Genomic DNA, 21854 nt, shown 5'->3' on the forward strand with positions numbered 1-21854 from the left:
TCATGAACTGAAACCATGAGGTCATGACCTGAGCTGAAATCAAGAGTTGAGTGCTTAACCAACTGAGCCACCCAGATGCCCCAACATTGCTCTTTTCCACGGAGCAATAACAGTATCACACTGCAAAAGAGTATGTGGGATGGGAGATATTGTTGCAACCATCTTTGGAAATAAGCTTTGCTCCATGCTATCAAATAAGTATGAAGAGGCCCCCTGTGCGCTCCCACTTAAGGAAGGATCTTCAGATATATTGCTAAGTGAGAAAAGCCAGGCATAGAAAAGACTGTGTAATATACTAATATTGGTGTAAGGATGTGGAAAAGAACATTTGTATTTTCTTATGTATTTTTAAAAGCCTCTGAAAACATAGCAAGAAACTGTCAACAGCAAGTGCCTGATGGGGTTGGAAATCAGGTCAAGAGGTAATATCGTGAGAGGCTTTTCACTATATGTCTTAAACTTTTTGAAAACAATTTGAATATTCAAATAACTTTGTTAAAAAGTTGAGTGCATAGGTTTCCTAATATATGATTATCTAGCTTTTGTGTGAAAGTTTACTTCCAAGATAGTGAAGTCTACTGTTTTAACCATTTCCTTCAAAGATAGGGCATTCTGTTGTTTTAACCATTTAAAATACTAATAAAAACCTTGATTTTTTTTTTGCATTAACTAATTTTATTGAATTAATTGAATCATTCATTCACAAGATACACTATTGAACAGAGCCATTGTTGTAAGTTTTATGGTACATTTCTATATTTCAAATGTCTTTGAATTATAATTTTGACTATGTTAATTTCATAATGTAACAAATTTTATGCATAATTAATATTTCAAATACTGAAATTTGATTATTAAAAATTAGATTAACCAAAGATATTAGGAATAATAATTGCAAAGGTATCTTCCTTTTTAGATTACTATGCCACGCTATGAAGGACCATATAGTTCGTGTTGCAAATGAAGCTGAGTTTATTTTGAACAGACAGAGAGCTGAGGATGTACATAAACATGCAGAGTTTGAGGTAAGGTTTTGGTGGCAGATTAAATTCTGCTTCTCTGTTATAAGTCAGCTGTCTCTGATGGTAGCCTTACATAAGTTTTTTTTTACAGGAAAATTTCATTCAAATAATTTTGGTTCTTTTTTTTTAAAGCTTTAGTAAATACCAAACACAGAGCACTAATTTTCATCTCAGTTACAACATGGAGAGATCCCTCTTACCTTGTGCCTAACCCTTTAGTAGACTGAAGTTTTTCTAAAGTACTCTTAAAGGCAAATAAAATTTTAGAATGCAATTACCTTAGTAATTTTTAAACTAGCAGAGTTTATACACTACTAAATGTGGGTTTAACAAGTGGTTATGTAAAAATACTCAGTTTTTCCATGTATTCAGTAATTTATTATTTATCAATGTATCCATCTTTAGAGTGGCCAAAGATCATTGCAGTTCATATTTTATTGTTATAATTGATATTTTATTCACAATTGAAGGATTGCTATTATATGATATGCTTGCAGATCTATATGTATAGCTGGGAATATATAATTTAAATTTAAATATGTAATTTTATAATATATAAATATATAAATTTAAATATATAATTTAAAAATCCTCACAAGTCCCGTGACTAAAGAAAAAATTAAGTATCATTTCTATTTTATATGAAAAAACTAAAGTATATTGAAATACTGTATATTCCATACTAACAGGTTTTATATACAAATATTATTTTTATATTTCTAGCATGTCAAATTATTTACCATTATTTGAATTTCCTCCATTCAGTATCCTGATTTCAGTGTTTTAAATTACAGCAATTACTTCATTCAATTTGCAAAACAAACTTGGTTTCAGAAATAATCAGGTGACTTGGTATTTGGCTTAGGTTGAACTGCCATTGGCCTTGAAAATAATAAATAACCATCCATTTATTTTCCTGATGCCACATGCGAACAAGTGTGGCGTGGCTAGAAATCAGAGCCCAAGATTTCAGTTTTGATGAGGTTTTTATCTCGGTAAACCAGCTCTCTTAGTCATGCGCGTTGATGCCCTAGGTCTAGTAATCTCTGACCTCGCTGGCTGAAAAGCATGAGACAGAGAAATAGCTGTTGTCACTTCCATACTCTTAACCTCTGCTTCATTTGTCAGATGAGACAGCACACACTTGTCATGTGAGATCGCAACAACCTTATTTTGAAAAAAAATACCAAATATTTTAAACTTTGATAAAAGTACGTGGACAATTGAGTGTATATCAAAGTGAAGCTTCATATCTCTTCAACAATAAATACCATTGGGTATTTATCAGGGGGTCCTGTTGTAATCTGGATGTCAAGAAAATTCTGAGTTATCTGTTCTTTGACAAATATGTTTAGATATAAGATATGTCAGGACTTTAAACAAAATAAGAATATTCAATTAAGTATTGACTTCCATTAGTAAATAAGATTTAGAAAATTAACTGAATTCCCTGCAAGATGAATTTTGAGTCATTCATATTTCTAGTAAGAAAATCTAGATGCTTTGTGGGGATATAAGAAGATCAATATTTGTCATGTGAAAACATTTAAAATAGATTCTCAAGCAGCTAGGTATCAGTGACAAGCTTTAACACATATTTAACAAAGGTGAAAATTAAGCTGAAGGCAGTGTTTCTCAGCCTTTTTTCATTATTGCCCCCTAAGCAAGCCTTTTAGACCATTTTCACTCTAATCACCCCCTCTCCATAAAATTTTGTATCTACTAATATGCTGTATATCTGTTTATGTACTATATACACATCTGTGCTTTACACATAAAAAGAATACAGTTTTTTCACACACACACCCCCCTCGCAATACCACTTTTCACCCCCTAAGGATGAGATCATTCCTATTGAGAATGCATGGCTAAGAGTGGTAAGAGGCCATGAAGTGGATGTGAAGACTCAGTGTTTTTTAGAATTATGTAAACATAAAATAAAATACTACTGTAAATCAAATTGGAGAGTATTATCCTTGTTATTTAATGGATTATACTGTTTTTTTAACTAAAATGTTTGTTTGTTCTTTTTAGGTTAGAGCTGTCTTAGTAAATGCATTGATGTGTGTGTGTGTGTGTGTGTGTGTGTGTGTGTGTGTGTGTTTCACCATTTACCACTTTTAAGTTATAAAAAATTTCACAAAAGCCATGGCATTTTACTAGGCCTTTTGGGGGGAATTTCTCTCTCTCCCATATAAGCTTGTATTTAACAGATAAAGTATATTTAATTTGAGATGGGTACCTCACAGTTAAGGTTTTTTTTTAGTTAACCATTGTAATTGTTAAGGAAAAAAAATGAAAATTTAATTTTGCTCTCCAATGAGCTAATGAAATATTAACCTCATTATGGAGGCAGATCATTGTACTAATTGGTGATTCCCTGTACAAAAAGATAAATTGGAAAATGAATTAATCCTCCTTACATTACTGTAGGGTTATTTCTCTGAAAGAGATAACTTGTGGTAGTAGTGGATAGAATAGACAGACTGAAGGGATATGTTCAAATACCTTCCTTGAAACAGATTTTTACATAGTAAAGATGAATGTGAGCCAATTATGTGTATTTTTTTTAGATGTGAGACTTTTTTTCTTCTAGTTATAAGACTCATATTACATACTTGGTAATGTTAAAATTTACAGTGAATCCACCCGATATAAAAATCACTATACAAAAAAAATCACACTCATAATTAAAGAGATGCTCATCTTCATCATCATATTGAACCTTTTTTATACACAGTGGGATTGATTAGCTTTGTTGCTAATGCCAGTGAGCATGAATACAGTAGCGGACAGAACAACTGATTATTAGGAAAGATAAGAACAAGATAGTTGTTATCCTGAGAACCTTTGAACACATTAAATACTAGGATTGGGAAGGATTGTAGGGAAAAGCTTACCTTATTATTTTACAAATATGAAACTGAGTATGATGATGAAATAAAACAATTTTCATAAAGTGTGAAATAAAATGCAAGCCTAAATTCCTAAATCACTGCTTTTCCTTGTACATCGCATTGCCATTTATGAGATGGAAATATTAATTAAATGGCAAGTTTTGGATCTCTATATAACTATCAGGAATGTAACGCTTTATTTTAAGTGCAATATATACTATATTGGTTAAAATAATAATTAGATTTACATTCTTAATAAACCATTATTCTAAAATGTTTTTTTTTAATGTATTAGCAACAGACTCAGAATTTTGGGAGCCTTAAATGTCATTAATTGCTTTATATAACATCATCCAAATTATCTTCCATATACTTTATGTATAAACACATAGGACACATTTTTACCAATTTAAAAAGTAATTATAATGACTATATTCTTTAGAATAAATTTTCACAAGATTGGATTATCTGAGTTTTTAAAATTGAATTATTACCCTTTAACTGAAGGTTAGATAATATTCCTTACTTAGCCATAGCAGAAGTTATGCATTGTTAAACATTATGCACTGTTTGTATGTTTTTATAGTCTCAGTGTGCCCAGTATGCTGCTGATAGAAGAGAGGAAGAAAAGATGTGTGACCATCTTATAAGTGCCGCTAAACATCGAGATCACGTTACGGCAAACCAACTGAAACAGAAGATCCTCAATATTCTCACAAACAAGCATGGCGCTTGGGGAGCGGTTTCTCATAGGTGAGTAATAAGATTACAAGTAAATAATAATTCACAAGTTATTTATAATAGAAGTTTTAAAAACGTCCATAAACTTTAAAATTATCTAGAAAATATGATTTAAAGCATAAAAAATTGCTTGAATTTTTCCCTGATATTTTTAGTAATTCCTCTTTAGAATCCTTTGGAAGAAAAGCTAAACTTTTAACAGAAGCTCCAGTGGAAGTTATTTCTAATTTAATCCTAATACACAACATCATAAAAAAATTAGGCAAGTATTTTAGACTACTGTCTCTTACATGATGATGTGTGTTAATTCTAAGAAGTGGCTCTTTTTTTCATGTTTCAAGAGTCAACTCTTCCTACTTATTAAATTTATATCATTCTGAATTTTTCTTATAAACAGGTAATAATATAAACATTTACTGTGGAGAGTTAATACGCCCTTTTTAGAAATTTTTTTCCGTATTTTTCTATTCAGTCTTTCTTGCGATGGATTTTCATTGCAGATTAGGACATTTGTGATATTATAGTGTAAGTAAAACCAAAATTGGTTGTTTATGGATTACAGATGTTCTCCTTGCTAAAGTGTTGTGGTGTAAAATTATTTTCTTTATTTTCTCTATACAATGAAGTTTTCTAGAAAAATAATAATGAAGCAGATCACTATATTTAGATTGCTAATATTCTTCATTTTTATATCTTCATTTTATTTGTTCCCATTAATTGCTTTTAAGTGTTTAGCAGAGTTTAGGGGTTGGTTAATTGTGGACAGGACACTACTAAGAAGAATTCTGATAGAAGCAATTCTGTTAGTTAGGGAAGAACATCTAGAATATGACGAGGATAGTGTTTGATCATCTGACCTGGTATTTCAAGTGTAAGATAGATTTAGTAAATCTTTTTTTTTAATTTTTTTATTTTTTAATGTTTATTTTATTTTTGAGAGAGAGAGAGAGAGAGAGAGAGAGAGACATAGTGTGAGTGGGGGAGGGGCAGAGAGAGGTAGACACAGAATCTGAAGCAGGCTCCAGGCTCTGAGCTGTCAGCACCGAGCCTGATGCGGGGCTCGAACCTGCGAACTGTGGGATCGTGACCTGAGCCGAAGTCAGACACCCAACTGGCTGAGCCACCCAGGAGCCCCACCCTAGTAAATCTTTATTATTTTTGCGTTTAAGGTAATACTAAGAACCTTACATGAATCATTTCATTAAACCTTCATAACATCTCTACTTAGATTGATACTCAAACGTTTTCCATATTACATTGAGAAAACTGAAGCTTTCAGAGGTTACATAAAACTTACATAGTATCACACAGCTTATACAAAAAGAGACATTGTTCCAGTCAGGGTTCTCCAGAGAAACACAGAAACAGAACCAATGGGATATATGTGAGACACAGAGATATACATATAGGTATAGGTATAGGTATAGGTATAGGTATACGTATACGTATACGTATACGTATACGTATACGTATACGTATACATATACAGATTTATTTTAAAGAATTGGTTCACATGATTGTCAAGGCTGGTAAATCTGAAATAACGTATTCCAGTCACTGCGGCTTTCTCCTATTTTTTTAGGCTTTGGGACATGCTTACTCTACTTAGAATGCTTTTTCCCAAACATTCTATGCAGCTAGCTCTCCTACTTCCTTCCAGTTTTAATTCAAATGGTACTTTCTCAAAAGAGCCTTCTGTAGCCACTCTGTCTAAAATTCTACTTCTTCTCCCAACTATTTTATATTGTATTTTTCTGCTTTACTTTCCTTTCCAACATTTATTTCTATCTTACGTATTATATCCTTTACTTATTTGTCACTTGTATTGTTTTGTGTCCCACCAGCATCCAATTCCATAATGGAAGGGATTTTCTCTCTTTTGTCCACAGTAATATACCTAGCACCTAGAATAATGCCTGATACATGTAGATGTTAAATAAATATCCATTGACTAAGTTAATAAATGAATACTTAATGTATATCCTTTTTTAGAGTGATACTGGGGATGAGTAGAAAAATAAATTAGTCTATTGTCTGGGACAATTTTATATTTTAAATGAAATTATTTTATTAAATGACAAAATGTACTTATCCTTGCATAAAACCAAAGTTCAATTCATCTGGGAATTAGGATGAACAATTCCTGTATCATTGGGTTATTTTAATGGTAAAATAAAACATGCAAAATACTTAACACGATGTCTAACACAGAGTAGACTTCTCATATTTATTAGTCTCTCTTCTTTTTTGGTAGCTCTTTGAAAAAAACTTTAAAAAGACTTATTTTTTTAGAGCAGTTTTAGGTTTACAACAGAGATCTCCCTTATAGCCTCTCCCAACACACATGTGTACCCTCCCCCATAATCAAGGTCATTCAACCAAATTGTACATTTGTTACCAAGAATGAACCTACATTGACACATCATAATCACCCAGTCCATAGTCTACCTAAGGGTTCACTCTTGGCGTTGTATATTCTGTGGGTCAGGACAAATATGTGATGACATATATCCATCATTTTAATATCATACATAGTATTAAATTTTATTTATTTATTTATTTGTTTTTTATATTTATTTATTTTTGAGAGACAGAACATGAGCAGGGGAGGGGCATAAAGAGAGGGAGACACAGAATCAGAAGCAGGCTCCAGGCTCCAAGCTGTCAGCACAGAGCCCGACACGGGGCTGAAACCCACAAACCGTGAGATCAAGACCTGAGCCGAAGTCAGACACTCAACCTACTAAGCCATCCAGGCACCCCCATACATAGCATTTTAACTGCCCTAAAAATTCTGTGTTCTGCCTATTCATCTCTTTTCCCCACCCCTGGCAACCACTAATTTTTTTTTTTAATTTTATCCATAGTTTTGCCTTCTCCAGAATGTCATATAGTTGAAATCATACAGTATGTAACCTTTTCAGACTGAATTCTTTTACTTAGTTACATGCAATTAAGGTTCCTCCATGTCCTTTCATGGCTTGATGGCTCATTTTCTTTTAGCACTGCATAGTATTCCATTGTCTGGATGTATTTATCCATTCACCCAGTGTATTTATCCATTCACCTACTAAAGAGCATCTTGTTTGTTTCCAAGTTTTGGCAGCTGTAAATAAAGCTGCTGTAAACATCCATGTACAGGTTTTTGTGTAGGCATTGGTTTTCAGCTCCTTTGGGTAAATACCAAAAGGCATGATGCTGGATGGTATGGTAAGAGTATGTTTAGTTTTACAAGAAACCACCGGAGTATCTTCCAAGTGGCTACAACATTTTGCATTCTCAGCACCAATATGTAAGAATTGCTATTGTTCTCCCTCCTTGCCAGCATTAGGTATTGTCAGAATTCCAGATTTTGGCCATTCAAATAGGTATATAGTGGTATCTCGTTTTGATATGCATATTCCTGATGACACATGATGTGGAACATCATGTCATGTGCTTATTTTCCATTTGTACATCTTTGGTGAGGTGTCTGTTAAGGATTTGGCCCATTTTTTTAATAAGGCTGTTTTCTTATTATTGAGTTCTAAGAATTATTTGTATATTTTGCATAACAGTCCTCTATCAGATGTGTTTTTTGCAAATATTTTCTCTCAGTCTGTGGCTTATTTTTTCATTGTCTTGATAGTGTCTTTTGTAGTGCAGAAGTTTTTCATTTTAACAAAGTCCAGTTTCTGTTATGTCTTCCATGGATAGTATCTTTGATGTTGTACCTAAAAAGGTACCACCAAAAAGTAATAATAATAAAAATGATAATAATAAATTTTAACAAGGCACCAACAGTACCAAACATCATCTAGGTTTCGATGTCATCTTCTAGGAGTTTTATGGTTTTACATTTTACAGTTAGGTCTGTGATCCATTTTTAGCTAATTTTTTTTTGAAGTGTGTTAAGTTTGTAGTCTATTTGTGGGCACTTTGTTCCACTGACCTATTTGTTCTTTCACCGATACCTTATTGTCTTGGCCAATGTAGCTTTTCATAGTTCTATAAACTAATTTGTTCTTCTCCTTCCAACTTAAAAATTACTTCTTAAAGTAATTTCCCATGCCACTTAATCACCCTCTAACTTGCAATATATAGCTCTAATCTATTGATTTTATTCATATAATGAACAGATAGCTCTTATTAGCATAGTGGGAAGCAAAGTAGAATAACTCCCTCCCTCGCTTAGTTCATAGAAGTCCAATAGAAGAGACATATTACACGAACCAAATGATTATAGAAATAAAAGATGTAAAGGCAAACTTTGGCAATTACTAGGAAAGAAAAGTACAGGCTGCTCTGAAGGAGAGAGTATATACAGCAAAGGATCTTCATTTAGATTCAGAAGTCAGGGAAGGCTTCTTTAAAGAAGTTCTATTTGAATTAGGTACTCAAGGAATGAGCAGGGAATCATCAGTAGAGGCTGGGGTATAGAATATTCTAGAGACAAATATTACAAAGACTCAGAATTTAGAAATAATAAAATGAGGGGCGCCTGGGTGGCGCAGTCGGTTAAGCGTCCGACTTCAGCCAGGTCACGATCTGGCGGTCCGGGAGTTCGAGCCCCGCGTCGGGCTCTGGGCTGATGGCTCAGAGCCTGGAGCCTGTTTCCGATTCTGTGTCTCCCTCTCTCTCTGCCCCTCCCCCGTTCATGCTCTGTCTCTCTCTGTCCCAAAAATAAATAAACGTTGAAAAAAAATTAAAAAAAAAAAAGAAAGAATAAAATGAACAGAAAGGAGGCTAGTATGTCTAGAACTTACTGAGCACTGGAGATAGGTGTTTGAGATAAGGCCGGATAGTAACATATGAGCTAGATGATTTAAAGTCTTGTAGATACTGTTAAAGATTCATGACTTTATCCTAAGTGGCATGAAAAGCAGTGAGAGGCTTTGAGCAAAAGAGTCACATGATCTAATATATGTTTTAAAAGATCAGTCTGTCTTTTTCTGTATGACTTATTTCACTTAGCATAACACTCTCCAGTTCCATCCACGTTGCTACAACAGGCCATATTTCATTCTTTCTCATTGCCACGTAGCATTCCATTGTGTACATAAAGCACAATTTCTTTATCCATTCATCAGTTGATGGACATTTAGGCTCTTTCCATAATTTGGCCATTGTTGAAAGTGCTGCTATGAACATTGGGGTACAAGTGCCCCTATGCATCAGCACTCCTGTATCCCTTGGGTAAATTCCTAGCAGTGATATTGCTGGGTCATAGGGTAGATCTATTTTTAATTTTTTGAGGAACCTCCACACTGTTTTCCAGAGTGGCTGTACCAGTTTGCATTCCCACCAACAGTGCAAGAGGGTTCCCGTTTCTCCACATCCTCTCCAACATCTGTAGTCTCCTGATTTGTTCATTTTGGCCACTCTGACTGGCGTGAGGTGATATCTGTGTGGTTTTGATTTGTATTTCCCTGATGAGGAGTGATATTGAGCGTCATTTCATGTGTCTGTTGACCATCTGGATGTCTTCTTTGGAAAAGTGTCTCTCCATGTCTTCTGCCCATTTCTTCACTGGATTATTTGTTTTTTGGGTGTGGAGTTTGGTGAGATCTTTATAGATTTTGGATACTAGCCATTTGTCCTATATATCATTTGCAAATATCTTTTCCCATTCCGTCGGTTGCCTTTTAGTTTTGTTGATTGTTTCCTTTGCAGTGCAGAAGCCTTTTATCTTCATGAGGTCACAATAGTTCATTTTTGCTTTTAATTCCCTTGCCTTTGGAGATATGTCAAGTAAGAAATTGCTGCGGCTGAGGTCAGAGAGGTTTTTTCCTGCCTTCTCCTCCAGGGTTTTGATGGTTTCCTGTCTCACATTGAGGCCCTTCATCCATTTTGAGTTTGTTTTTGTGAATGGTGTGAGAAAGTGGTCTAGTTTCCTTCTTCTGCAGTCGCTGTCCAGTTCTCCCAGCACCATTTGTTAAAGAGACTGTCTTTTTTCCATTGGATATTCTTTCCTGCTTTGTCAAAGATTAGTTGGCCTAGTATGACTAAAATTAAAACAAAACAAAAACCTTACAATGTAAGACCTGGCAAAGAGGTAAGATGTAGCTGGAACCCACATACATTGCTGATACAGGTACAAAATGGTGCATCTTCTTTGGAAGAAAGTTTGGAAAACAGTTTATTTGTTTTTTTTTTAATACAATGAGACATACAGTTACTACATGACATAACAATCCTACTCCTAAGTATTTACTCCAGGAGAAATGAAAACGTACATTCACACAAAAACTTGTACATTCGTGCAAAAAAACTTGCACATTAATGCTTAAAGCATGCCCCTAAATAGCATAAATGCTCTTCAACTAGTATATGGATAAATAACCAGTACATCCATATAATGGAATAGTACTCAGCACTATAAAGAATAGACTATCGTTATATGCAACAGCCTAATGAATCTCAAATGTATTCTGCAAAGTGAAAGCAGCCAGACTCAAAAGAACACAAATGGTATAATTCCATTTATGCAACAGCTGGAAAAAACAAAACCTTAGGCAAATAAAACACAGCGGTGGATTCCAAGGGTTAACAGTAGAAAGAGAATTTGACCAGAAAGGGACAACATGAGGGAGCCTCAGGATGATGAAGTTGTTCTATATCTTGATTGTGGTAGTGGTTTCATGATTCTGCCTTTGTCAAGATTCTGCCTGTACAGCAAGAAGAGTGAATTTTACTGTATATAAATTAATTAATTGTTTTTAAGCCTTTGGGCTAAGATCAAGTGTATATAAATTAATTAAGTTTTCAAAAACTAAAATAAAAAAAAAAATCAAAGGCCCAGAGAAGTCTTTATAGATGGCTTTTGAACTGTGAATACTAACGTTTACCTAACTATATTATACTTTTAATATAGAGAATTAAAATCACATATTATTTATTCACTGTTTTAAAGTTAAATAAATTGCAAGTGAGATTATCTCAATTACTTTCATGCCAACAAGGTGTATTGGTCTGTAATCTAAAGCACATAAGTTTGATTTTCCCATAACTAATACCTCTAAATGAATTAATTTTCACTATGTGTATTTTTTTAATTATATAGTTTTTAAATCCTAAAGTAAATGTAGTAAATATACTATTATCTAGTAAAGATTTTGAAATGTTCAGAGGGAGAAGAAAAAAGGACTTTCTTTCTAGTAATTTGCAAGTGAAGTGTCAAGATTTAAATTAGGAATGTGCTCTACACTCAGTGAATACAGTTGTAGCAAGCTGTATCAAGTATATTGGTAGTAACTGAGTTAGACTAAACAATCTACTAATTTTGATCACTATAATAATGTGTGATATAAGAGGGGGAAAAACCTGCTTAGAAATCATATATATATGTGTGTGTGTGTGTGTGTGTGTGTGTGTGTGTGTGTGTGTGTGTCTCACAACCCATATTTGTTTTATGGCAGTGAAGTTTCATAAAAACTTAGGCCACAGCTTCATAAGAGCTAGGTAAATGCACATAACAGGGTCAAATGGGAAGATGGCGTACTTATTGGATTTCAACCTGAGATCCTACACCTCCAAAACAAGAGTTCTCAGACTCACCATATCATGATTTTAAAGTCAAAATAATAACTTAAAGTTACATAAAGAATGAGTAGGTAGTGCTGTGGAGTAATAATTGTATGCTTTGGAAATAAATTCTGTATTTGAAATATTCTGAAAGAGTCACATTAACTTTCGCTTTCTGACTTTTTCTTCTGTTTCCCTTATTTTTAAATATTCATATTTAGGAGTGCCTGGGCGGCTCAGTTGGTTGTGTCTGGCTTCGGGTCATGAGTTCGAGCCCCCCGTCAGGCTCTGTGCTGACAGCTCAGAGCCTGGAGCCTGCTTCAGATTATGTGTCTCCCTCTCTTTCTGCCCCTCCCCCTGCTCAAGTTCTCTCTAAAATGAATAAATGTTTTAAAAATTAAAATAAATATTCATATTTACATATGGGTATGAACTACAACCACTGCACTTGGATATTTATTTAATCCCAAATTAATTTGCACTGAGTCCCTTCATGGGGCTTTTGGAAAATCCAATCATAATCATTAATAGGACCCTACATATACATTCCTGGATTATGCAGAGATTTTTAGTAATCTTATTAATATAAAGCCATGGGATCCTCATTTCACTCTGGGCCCCAGAGATACGCCTGATTTATGCTTGAAGGTAGGTCTATTTCTGGACAAAATGAGATATTAGGTTCTACATTAATGCAAAGAGCTGTGGCCCCCTCAGGGTACAACCATATATGTTTCTGCTATTTCATTGGGAGTAAATATACCCCCCCACTTTCAGGACCTTCTTCATACATCATCTTCTCAGTTCTGGAATAAACTCAGACCCTGGATACTTCAGTCTCTTTACACCTCAAGCCTCCATGTCCATCATTTCTTTTAGGATAGCTGAGCTACTTTTTAAAAGGAATATATCTTATCACTGCTGAAAAGATAAGAGTAGCGTCAGATTTGCTAGATTCAAAACCCCGGTTGTTTGGGAGGGGTTGGCATAGAGTGAAGTCGAGATTTTGCTTATTTTTCTCATCCGTTTAGATTCTATAGCCCAAACCTTTCTACAGCTATCCTGGGGCATCTGTTTGAGGCACAGGTTCTGTGATCATGGAACATATTTTATTTTTCATTCAGAATTTGAACCTTTGGCATTCACCTCACTGTATTCTAATTGTGGTTGCTAATTCTAACTGCTCTAATCAAAAACACAAATCTAAAATTAAGTAGAGTCATTATGACTTAATAATTAACTAGATACGATGTTGTCTAAGTTATTCTCATCATTCACTGGGTGAATGGTGGGGCCATTCTTAGAATTGAAAAATACTCAAGGAACTGGTGTAGATGGGAAGATGATTATTGAGTTTGCCTTGCCCATGGCATATTCTAGTGTAATTACCCACCACAAAATTGAAAGTAGAGCCATATGTCATTAGTTCCCTAGTTATGCATGTGATAACTTTCTCAGACATGGCCAAAGCATATTTTCTAATCCAAATTTCATTTCTCCTATTCACCCAGTAAAGGGCATCTAGGAGACATCCTTGATTTACTTCTTTCTTTCAGCCCTCCCTCTCCCCATAAAACACACATACACAAATTGCCCCTCAGAAGATGTTGTCAGGAATACATTTAGGATATACACTTTCTTCTTGGAAGAAGTAGAAGAATATAGTAGATTCTTCCAAGGTTGTGTTTTACTGGGTAGGTTCATCAAGGCAAATGAGCAGAGATATTAAGAAGTAAGAAATTGTTTGAAGTGATAGATTGTGTACTTAGTCTAAGATAGTTCAGGGAGGACTGTAAAAAAAGAAAGGAGATTGATAGGCAGATAATAATGGAGTCAAGAAAACAAGAGTCAGTGAGCTGAAAGAATGGGAAGTTTTAGGATGTTTTAATTCAAAATTTCAGAACGACGTCACTACAAGATTGACAAATTCAGAATGTGGTCCTGAAAGTGGTTGTGGGGTCAAGCTGAAGGTCATGGTAATGATGAGCTCGAGAAACTGAAAAAGATGGAGCCTTGCATGTGGCACACATTGGATTACCCAAGACAATTCCAGTATTTGGGATGGAAAGAAAGGTTGTCAGCATCCTCTAAGTCTCCGGTAAATAGAAGGAATGGCCTGGGATGCTGATACAAGCCTCCATATGGGGAGAAGAATAGGTGGGATTGCCAGATTTAGCAAGAGCCTCAAAGGAATCTCAAAGCTCATCTTCCCTATATATATATACATATATATGTACATATATGTACACACACATAGGTACATATGTACATATATGTACACATATACATATGTATACATATATATGTGTACATATGTATATGTATTTATTATCTTCCCTAAGTATATATGTGTGTCTATGTATGTGTGTATGTGAGTGTATATATATCTCCAAATGAATAGAGGTAAAAAATATACCACAGGATGGCAGAAATTTAAAAAGCCTATGAGGTCATTTTCCCTGATAGAAATCTAATGCAGATCACATAGGCAAGAGCAATGTTTTGAAAGGACGAGGTGATATAAATCAATAGTGATTCTATGGGTCAGACCAAAAATGTCTATAATTTGAATATGAAGATGATCAGGCTGAAACCTTTATGACCCACTTGATTGCCAGCCTTATTTCTGCTGCCCTTTTTCCTAAAATATATAGTTTTTAAAAATTAGGATGACTATTTTAATAGGCCTCATAATAAGATACTTTGTAAAATGCTTAATACATAGAATTGTATAAAATACACAAGAAAGAAAAAAATCAATAAGCAGAATATAAAATAAACATCTCACAAATATTAGACTACTTTCTCAGCTGTGGAAGTCATTAGGTTTAAAACAAAAATTAAAGCTTTGGATCTTCACATTCATGAAACTTCTCCTTGGTTTACTAAACAAATGGCATAAAATTTAAAAATTTTTGACCATTTGCGACAAGTGCCTGGAATTAAAGGGAGATGATCACAGTCCCTCAGTCGTTTATTGGGCTACTAATTAAAATATGCATTTATGAAACCATAGGAAATATTTCTCAAGCAGTAACATCTGCTATCTTGGCAGATGGTATTTTTGCTGGAATCATTAAAGATGGTACCTTATTAGGCTGTCGAGAAGAATCTCTGGACTCTTTTGATTTAATTGTTTTTATAAGCTTATATTTTAGATTAGACATTTTCAGTTAAATATCACTGTATTCCCTAAAATAATATGCTCAACCCATTGACTTTTTGAAAATCGTAGAGACATATAAGAATGTTTAGTAATTTGAATTCAACCAGTATTTTTCTCTATAAAGATCCTCTTTTTATAACTGCATATCATATATATTTTTGTTTTTATAAATGAAATGAGTAAATTAGCTTACAATGGCGTTGCTCTGTATTTGCACACTAAAGTTTTGTACATTAGACTGTCAAGTGTTTTTTGCTATTTGTGTTCACAAGGAGTTTGCTGTCTTTTGTCAATAATAAGGGTTGCTTGTTTGGTTGGAAAGTGCCATTGCCCTAGAGTGCTGTATTTTGAAGTAATCTGTCATGGATACATTGTAGAGAGAAGACTATTTATGTTTATGGCATTTTAAGTAACTGAGTTAAACCCTTTGGAATATAGAGAAATGGCGTGTTTACTGTCATCACTGTTCACTTAATCTTGTGACCCTGACATGGTAGCATTCCCATAAATCTCCCTGTGGGTAGTTCAATAAAACAGATGAACATCAAAATGTAATGATTGTTTCAGCTTTAGGAATTAACTACGTGATGGAATAAATATGGCCCAGATAGTAGTAATGTTACAGAAGCATTTTACTACTCCCTTTTTCTAACAAGTAACACTAGAAAATAATTATGTATTACAGTTTGTGTTCTATTTTCAGATATTTGCAGTACCTTGTAGTCCTATCATTAAAAGAAAAAGGAAATAGATTTAAAAAATATTTGTATTTTGACATTTTTTAAAGCAGTTTAAATTTTTTGGTGTATTTAAGGCTCCAAAAATAGTAAAATTGGTTTCTGCAAGGATATTTTAATATAACTTTTTATTGTGTTTTCATTGTATTACATCTTTGTTATTTTTTCTATGTTCATTTTTAAAAAATACTTGCCATTATATAATTTCTCAAACATAAATTTTTTACTTCAGTAGTTTTTTTACACCACTCATTTTGTAAGCATCTATTGAGGCATTCAGGAAAAATAATTGGGGACAGTGAGGCATTCCAAAAAATAATAATAATAATTAACATGAAACACTAAGATAAATCAGTGGAAGAAACTAAAAGGACGTAACACCCAGTTCTCACTATACCACATTCCAGAGGTCACGTCCACAAACTAGAAGAAAATCCAACTCATAAGCTCTTAGATAATAGATCTATAGGATGAAATGATCTGAAAACAAGTTACTTTTGCCTCCCAATTTCCATATGTAAAAAACTTTTGTCAGTTTAGTTTGGTATGATAAAACCTCTAAGCCTCTTTTCAAATAGGATTTTGTACTTTGGCTACTAATAATCCAATTTGCATGATAATGATAAATTCTAAACACCAAACTGTGCTGTATAATGTAAAACCTGTGGGGGAAAGCATAGAAATTATATTTTTATACAAGTTATTATAAAAATATATATAACAGATCTATAAAAAGACCATCATAAGCATTTTCAGTAGCAACCCAGGCAGAAAACTAAGAAAATGAAGGGCTCTGAACCCTGTCAGAAAAGAAGGCCAATTACTAATATGATACAAGACCCCAGGAAAAATAAGATTGACCTTACTAATTAAATCTTTGAGCATTAACATCAAGTTGAAAAACAGTCTTCCATGAAGAGAAGGTTGATGTGTAATACTTAATAAATAAATGATCAGCTACTTTACCTTAGGTAACCAAGCCCTAATAATACTTTCTTGTATTTTTAATAGCCTTTCAAAATGATAAGAGCCCTAAAAATTTGATTGTGGACAGTGTTAAGACACAAACTGTTTTCTGTTAAGTGGGATTCTTTTCTGTTAGCTATTAATATTCAGTAAATAGCTACCAAATTGCAATCAAGCACTCAATAGATAAAAATACTATTCAGAGCTAGGTAACAGGATATTACATAAGAAGGATTTTTATGTGTTTTCAGTCTTAACATAAACCTTAAAAATTAAGTATGGCTATGTTCTGGATTAAGAAAGACTTTCAAGGGCTAGGCAAAAAAAAATAGTAAATATAAACTATCATATAGGCATTTTTAAAGCTTATAAACTAGATTTATCCAACTGAGTAAATGGAATGGTTTTTTTTAGAATATTTTAAGTTACATTTTTAACCAGTAAATTAACAAACATATCAAATAGCTAAAAAATACCTTAACTTCTTTAAAAGCACTTATTAAGCATATGATAATTAAGTGATAATTAAAGTTTTCACCATTCAGTAAATTTGATGGTGCCATGATCAGAGGTAGGCGAATATTGGTTCTAAGCATTAATAGTTCAAGGGCACTTAAGTGATGAGTGGATGTCATTGTAATCAGTCATTCCCTTGAGGAGCATCATGTCTGTGATACTTAGTTTAAAATAAATTTGATAAATCAATTAAGGCTTTTTTCTCTAGTTAATCCCAACTACTTTTTATTTACCATCTTCCAGATTATTTTCAATTAAAATTCAACTTTTTTGATCTATAAAATGATAGTCTTCTCACAACCTTTTTTTTTTTTCTTAAATTTTTTTTTTCAACGTTTATTTATTTTTGGGACAGAGAGAGACAGAGCATGAACGGGGGAGGGGCAGAGAGAGAGGGAGACACAGAATCGGAAACAGGCTCCAGGCTCTGAGCCATCAGCCCAGAGCCTGATGCGGGGCTCGAACTCACGGACCACAAGATCGTGACCTGGCTGAAGTCAGACGCTTAACCGACTGCGCCACCCAGGCGCCCCTAGTCATCTCACAACCTTATGTGTGCTCCTAACTCAGACTTTGTGACTGTTCTCTGCTCTTCTACTTTGGGTATAATTCAGGACCTAGACAAATAAAATACCTTGGATTTATCTCTTCAATTTTCTTGAATTTCTTCAGTATCCACCCCTGTTCTGTCCCACTTGAAACCATGCCATTAAAATGATTTTTATTTTGAAATGTCTCACCCACCTTCCTTCCACCACAAAATTACGGTAGCCTGCCAATTTGATTGACTAACAGAATACCTTAATGATTATCCCAGGAAAATAAACCAACACAAGAAAACCAATAAAAAAATAAAACAAAATTTTTAAAAAATAAACATTTAACTGGCCTTTGTTAAAATGCCATGTGGTCAGATCAGAATTTCCAGCTGTCCACTTGATATCTTTAGCTAGGTCTCCTGTGAGGCCTTACAGTGAATAAAACAGCTGGAGTATTACCACTTTAGGTTTCGTTTCTTCCTTCTTTGTGCTTCTGTAACACTTTCTTATTTATATCCCTGCTCTATTGTAGATTTATTTTTTTACTTTATAGCCAAAACTCTATATTCTTCAGAAGTCTTGGTATGTGTCAGAGTGCCTGGCATATAAGAGGTGGTCTGTAAACAAATATTATTGAGTCAGTAAAGAAGTGAATGAATAAAAGAATAAATGAATGAATGAAAAGATGGATGAATATGACTGGTCTCAGAGAATTCTGAAACATTATGAAGTATGCCCAAATATTAATTATTATTGGGAAATAAGATAATAGTAATTATTGTTTGGGCATATTTGCTAACTTTTCAGAAATTATTAAGGTCAGATAAATAAATAAGTAAGAGTACATTTGGCCTCTGTCTCCAACTCTAACTTTCTGCTTTACCTTGAAATATGGAAAGAATTAATCATATTATTCAGGAAATTGAAAATATTTTAACTATAATATTTTATATATTTTGGCAAAATTCTTACTTTCAGTGTAGCATTTAGTGAGCTTTGTATATAATAAAAGTAAACTAAATTGTTAAATTTAGTTTAAAATTTAAGTTGCAAAAATTAATTTTTAACTGGTTATTAATTATATGGATAACTTTATGTTGGAGCTATAAACTCAGAGAGACTTGAATTCAGGTTTCATCTCCAGAGCTTCAGATCTGTATAGCTTTGGCAAATTTCTTTTCTTGTTTGTTTATTTATTTTTGAGAGAGGAGACAGAGCGTGAGCTGGGGAGGGACAGAGAGGGAGACACAGAACCTGAAGCAGGCTCCAGGCTCCGAGCTGTCAGCACAGAGTCTGATGCGGGGCTTGAACCCACAAATCGTGAAATCATGACCTGAGCCAAAGTCCAACACTTAGCAGACTGAGCTACCCAGGAGCCCACTTTGGCAATTTCATAACCTCTTCAGGCTTCAATATTTTTCATATGAAAAATGTGGCATATTAACTGTATCATAGAATTGTGGACCGTAAATTAGAACACAAAATTTTGTAATTTCATCAAATGCTTGTTAATGAATATTTTTAATTGGTAATAATTTTAAAGCAAACCTGAATTTTAACTTATTGGCATTTTCACTGTTTTATATATTTGAAGTTTGTTTTTTGTTTTTTGTTTTTTGTTTTTTGTTTTTTGCTTTTATTCTTGAGAGGGAGAGAGAGAATCCCAAGCAGGCTCTGCACTGTTAGCATGGAGCCTGACACAGGGCTCAAATTCACAAACTGTGAGATTATGACCTGAGCTGAAATCAGGAGTCAAATGCTTAAAGAACTGAGCCACCCAAGCACTCTCCGTTTTATGTTTTTAATTTAAATATGTATAGTAATATATTTGATCATTGGAATAGTTACCAGTATATTTCAGGCCCAAAACACTTACAGAGGCTTGATATCTTTACTATTTTGATTTCTATTAATTTATCTTACAGTTTTCGTTTATACTTCTCACTATTATCTAAATGAAAAGATTTATTCATTGGCATTATACTTTTATAAATACATGGGAATATATGGATAGAATATTAAGTAGAAATAACTTTCCTGAATAAAACTGTGACAGTATTTTCCATTAGTACTGTTTTCCCAAGAGAAACAGTATCACCTATAATCTATAAAGTCAGAAATTCTGCCTTTGGTTTTAAAAGTTTTGGACAGCTTTTTACAAATTATTGAGGTTAAAATGTGTATAGATTTGTTTTTCTTTATTTTTGAGTAATTAACTATTATTAAGCACCTTGGCATTACTTTCCTGGCCTTTCAAAAAAGTACACACACAACTTTTGATCACTTACACTAGATTATGTGTTTGTTTGCATAGTAAAATCTGATTTACAACTCATGGCGTACATACATTTCTTTTGATTTTTGATTAAAACCTAAAACATCTATTTTGATTCAAAAGCTTTTAATTATGCTATTTCTGGGCCACCTCCTATTCCAAAGTCATGTTCTGTTTTACGTGTTCAGTAGGTTCTTGTTAAATTTGCCAAATGAAGTTTAAGACAGTTACGCTATTGGGGCGCCTGGGTGGCGCAGTCGGTTGAGAGTCCGACTTCAGCCAGGTCATGATCTCGCGGTCCGTGAGTTCGAGCCCCGCGTCAGGCTCTGGGCTGATGGCTCAGAGCCTGGAGCCTGTTTCCGATTCTGTGTCTCCCTCTCTCTCTGCCCCTCCCCCGTTCATGCTCTGTCTCTCTCTGTCCCAAAAATAAATAAACATTGAAAAAAAAATTAAAAAAAAAAAAGACAGTTACACTATTTTTTTGTGGAGTGGTTTAAAAAAAGAAAACCTTAGAAAATCTTCCTCTGTTTACTCAAAGAATAAGATTATGACAAGTCTCATCCTCTTGACTTAACACCTTTACATATTTCAGTCTTTACTTCCACTATAACAAAATAGAAATGTACAGCAATGTTTTCATAGAATACAAACAAGGGATACACCTTATTATATCATTTCACAAATATCTAGCAAGGTAGCAAGTTAACTTATGTTCCCAGAAACTATACGCGAAACCATAGCATTTGGGAGGTTGAAATTTATAATAAATGATAAAACTTTGGCTTTGTAATAACAAGTTATCAAGAATATATTGTCAGAAAAATTAAGGAGTTTAGGGAAAACGTTAGGCATGTTTCCTAAATCACTTTTTTTTTTAATAGTTAACTGAATTAGTATGGCTGTTGTTTCCAGTTACCTAGTAGACAAATTGTTGTATCTTGAATATTTGAAAGGTAATATTTCTGTGTTAAATATTTTTTTACCTCACAAGTATTTATAAGAGAAAATGTCTAATGACAATGCAATTTGTCAGGAACTATTTGGGTAGTATGATCATAAACCTTTTGCTGTTGTTATTCCTTTTTTATTCTTTTTTTTTTAACTTTTGTTTTTGGTCAAGAATAGGGAAAGAAAAATGACTCATTATTTCCATGATCTAAAGGTTTTACTGCAGCAGCTGAACAGCTCACTTTTATTCAATGCTACATTAACTTTTCCATTAAGGGCACTGTTGTAAAGTATGGAGCCCTTAAGCGTTATGAAGTTGCTGTCTGGTATTTGTTCATTGATATGGCTTCTATATTTGAATGTTGGAATCATTCCAGAATGAAATTCTTCATTACTTTTTAAGAATGTTGTTTCTTTCATCTTCAATTTAGTTAAATTTAACTTCACTGCTATGGACTAAATGTCTAAACATTTTTATAAATCTAATTTTTTTCCTCATTTAGAATTTCTGTCACGTAAGCTATAATATGATTATGATGTTTGT

The 21854-nt window shown here is 33.6% G+C and overlaps 1 protein-coding gene across 9 annotated transcripts in view; it reads left to right on the forward strand.

Moving 5' to 3' along the window:
- Positions 1–21854, forward strand: part of NBEA (neurobeachin) — a 680460-nt gene that overhangs the window by 367925 nt on the left and 290681 nt on the right. For all 9 annotated transcript variants that reach the window (XM_047854707.1, XM_047854709.1, XM_047854711.1 and 6 more), the window contains 2 exons: positions 917–1025; positions 4506–4672. In XM_047854707.1, coding sequence (XP_047710663.1) covers positions 917–1025; positions 4506–4672 — 276 coding nt within the window. The remainder of the gene's footprint in view (positions 1–916; positions 1026–4505; positions 4673–21854) is intronic.

The sequence above is a fragment of the Prionailurus viverrinus genome, chromosome A1 (genome assembly GCF_022837055.1).
Source record: "Prionailurus viverrinus isolate Anna chromosome A1, UM_Priviv_1.0, whole genome shotgun sequence".
Taxonomy (NCBI): Eukaryota; Metazoa; Chordata; class Mammalia; order Carnivora; family Felidae; genus Prionailurus; species Prionailurus viverrinus.